The 3,455-nt window shown below is 31.4% G+C and overlaps 1 protein-coding gene across 3 annotated transcripts in view; it reads left to right on the plus strand.

Annotated features, from left to right (window-relative positions):
• The window catches only part of LOC106466624 (Down syndrome cell adhesion molecule homolog), a 31,519-nt gene that overhangs the window by 24,336 nt on the left and 3,728 nt on the right, over positions 1-3,455 (plus strand). The window contains exon 6 of one of the 3 annotated variants that reach the window (XM_022394670.1): positions 1,449-2,317. The exons of the other annotated variants lie outside the window; for them this stretch is intronic. Within the exon in view, the coding sequence (XP_022250378.1) occupies positions 1,449-1,510 (62 nt within the window). The 3' untranslated portion in view covers positions 1,511-2,317. Of the gene's footprint in view, positions 1-1,448; positions 2,318-3,455 lie in introns of those variants that run through there. 3 annotated transcript variants of the gene reach the window in all.

The raw sequence follows: 3,455 nt of genomic DNA on the forward strand, positions 1-3,455 counted from the left end.
TAGAAATAGTAACTTTCATACTTTTCTTAGCTATAGAAATAGTAACTTTCATACTTTTCTTAGCTATAGAAATAGTAACTTTCATACTTTTATATTACAAATAACATGTACACGTTCAGCTGCACAGGACAATGGCCTCGGTTACTTTAGGTGGAACAAATTGATTTATAGATAAGAATTAACACTAACTATATCAGATGTTTGATTCTAAAATGGTGTTTCTAGTTTGCACTTTTATCATTATATAATCATAGTTTTGTTAAAATACATATTTGAAATATAAGAAGCAATCAGCCTTAATGAATTGTTAACTATTGTATAACAAATATCTTTTTTTACCCTCAAATGCCATTTAAGTGAACTTATTATTGGAGAGTCAACTATTCCATATTAATCTATGTAATGATTATAATGAATGTGAATTTAGAATCAGTAATATATTTAATTCAGAAATGTGTTTGATTTTAAAGTAAAGCCATTCAGATATTTTGTTTAACTTTTACTCATGCAAACTTAGATGACATTGACCTGGTTGTGTTACTAAAGATCATCCAAGTGTAGTAGCATTATGATAAGAAAAAGATTACTGGCTTAATCATGTGAAATAAAGTTCATTCAAAAAACTTTCAGTGGTTGAGAAAATATTGAAAATAGTGATAGAACATGTATTATAATATACTTGTTCAACTTTAGTATCATAACTGATCTGATGCATACCTATGTTTTGATGTGTCATACTTCCATTGATCTGTCCCCCAGTGATATCACTGCTTTATCCTCCATGATTCTGAGTTCCCTGATACAATCTTACTTTAAGTGTAACATTACACTATATTTGTTTTGATGTGAAGAATGTCATGTTGTTTGTTTGTTTTCCCACGGTATAAAGATCTTCTGTAGAGTAAGCGAAATAATTCTTACACGTACTCAACCAACATTTTGAGCAATCGCCTATTGTCAGGCTCAGCAATAAAGCTACAGCATATTTATTAAATAATTGTTCTGGGGAGGGGGAGCTTTATGCTGATTTGATAGTTTCAGTTCTATCCGAGAAGTTATTTTTATATATCAAATAAAAAATACAAATCATATGAAAATAGTGAAAATCCAATAACCAACATATTTCTGTGATTAATGTAATGATAACCACTCAAATAGACTAACAATCATGTTGGTGTTTACTTCATTACATGGTGGAGTTTAACATTCAGCTTGCATTACAGATACATCATCTCTTTCACTATGAAGTAAACTAACTAGTATATGTATAAAAATTTGCACTAATGTGCTTCTTAATTTATTTCTTATCTGTGTGTAAAAATTTCACTGATGTACTTCTTAATGTATTTCTTAACTGTGTGAAAATGTTCACTAATGTGCTTCTTAACTTACTTCTTACTTGTGTGAAAATGTGCACTGATGTGCTTCTTTACTTTTTATCTTCTCAGAGTTCACACTGGACATCGATGAAAATTTGCAAGCACTTTTCAAGAAATTTTCTTTAGCCTAAAATCTCAATTTTAAGCACTCTTTCTCAAAGAAATTGCTATCAAATAATTAAAGGACATTTATGTTCAGCAAGTATTATCTTTACATTGAACCTTTGAGAGACTTACTTAATAGATAAGATAGACCATAGTAAAATATAAACATTTTATTTTTTCAAAAAAGTGATATGCAACATTGAACAAATGTGATAAAATACAAAAGTTCACAAAAGTTTGGCAATTTTATCATGTCAATTAAATCGTCTTTTTGCAATTCACTGTTCCAGTTCTTTTAAATCTTTTTTCTGGTTTTGCCATTTCATCCTTTAATTTCTTTTTTCTTCAGAATCCCCTCCTTTTCTTCCTCTCTCTTCTGTTTTCTCACTTCTTCTTGATCTCCTTTTTATGTTTTTCTGCCAAGTAGGCATCATATTTCTGCTTTGATGACTTACAAGAGAGCCTCAAAGACTTGTCAATCTTCACATTCAAAACACCTCCAACAGTCTTGATGTATTCCACCACAACATGTCTTGCAACAAGTCCTACAATAGACAGATTATCATCCATCACCTGCTTGTTAACCAAGAAACCTCAGTCCACAGAAGCATGGCCATGTGACAAACACAACTTTTTATGACTGACAAGAGGTCATAATAATCACTTGCCGTAGGCTGTACATAGAGGAAACATTCTAGCCTCATAGCTGGGTTACACTCCCTGAAGGCAAAGTGGTTTTTCTTCAATATAGTCTGCAGGAAGTCTTGTTACAATCTTGTTCTGCACCCTACCTGCATTATTTTCACAACCCTCTTGAAATGCTTCTGAGCTTTGTTTGCGTTGTGAAAAATTGCAAACTAAATAGCCATTGAAATATGGAATTGTGAGGAACATGGACTGTTTGGATCCAAGAAATATAGCAAGGGATTTTCACTAACATTTTCCTACAAACCTTAAGGAATTCCAAAATATCTCTGTCAATTATATTTGTTGTCCTGTGAAGAAAGTTAATCACATTTTCACGGATTATTTCATTGTCCACACTTTTGTAGGATTTCAACACAGTATTGTCATCCAAGTCAATGTTCATTATATCAATAGCACTCAGTCCCTTGCCCTTAACTAGATCAACTTTGGCAAACCTTGTCATTATATCCATCATTGCACTTGTCAAACCAATTGCAAGGAAGGAGATCAATGGGTCATCAGTTTTATATCTACGTAGAAATTCTTGAACTTGTTGTGCAACTGAAAGCATGAAATTCAATGTAATAGTCTTGTCCTTCAGACCTTCTTTTGCAATTTCAAAAGACATGTTTTTTGGATTAGTTACTTTCTTCTTTTGAACAGATGAATGTACTTCTCGTATGGTGAATTACTGTAACATTTTCAAGCCACCTATATAAATAAAACAGTACAACAATCTAGAAACAATGCATATAATATCAGTCTTTCCTTTAATCTTATTAAATATAGACATATATATCTAGTAGGAATTTCCCTTTAAACAGAGTGTACTGTTTCATTGTAATTCTGTAACTGTTGGAACTTAAAACTTTTTCCATAACACTCACTTCACTATAAAAACAGCTCAGGCTTTTAAGATAAACTGTGACAAATAATTTAAAAAACTCTAATTCGTGTAAAAGATAATACTTCACGATGTCTTCCAAATTCCAGTCTATTAAAATTATTATAGCATGATACAGTATTTGTAGGCTAGCTCTGAGCTTCCTGTCACTTGTACGTAATCAGCCTTTCTTGCTGGTGCATTTTGGAGTAGATGATACATGCTACTTAGCAGATCTTCTATTTCCTAGGCTGTTTCTGCTAAGCTTACCATAAACACCCCATGAATAATTTGTAATTCACAAGAACCTAAAATAACAAAAATGTATATATATATATATATATATATAATATGATATAATCAAAAGTGGTCACCTTCGCTATAATACATAAAGAGTTCTT

The sequence above is a fragment of the Limulus polyphemus genome, unplaced genomic scaffold, assembly GCF_000517525.1.
Source record: "Limulus polyphemus unplaced genomic scaffold, Limulus_polyphemus-2.1.2 Scaffold2327, whole genome shotgun sequence".
NCBI lineage: Eukaryota > Metazoa > Arthropoda > Merostomata > Xiphosura > Limulidae > Limulus > Limulus polyphemus.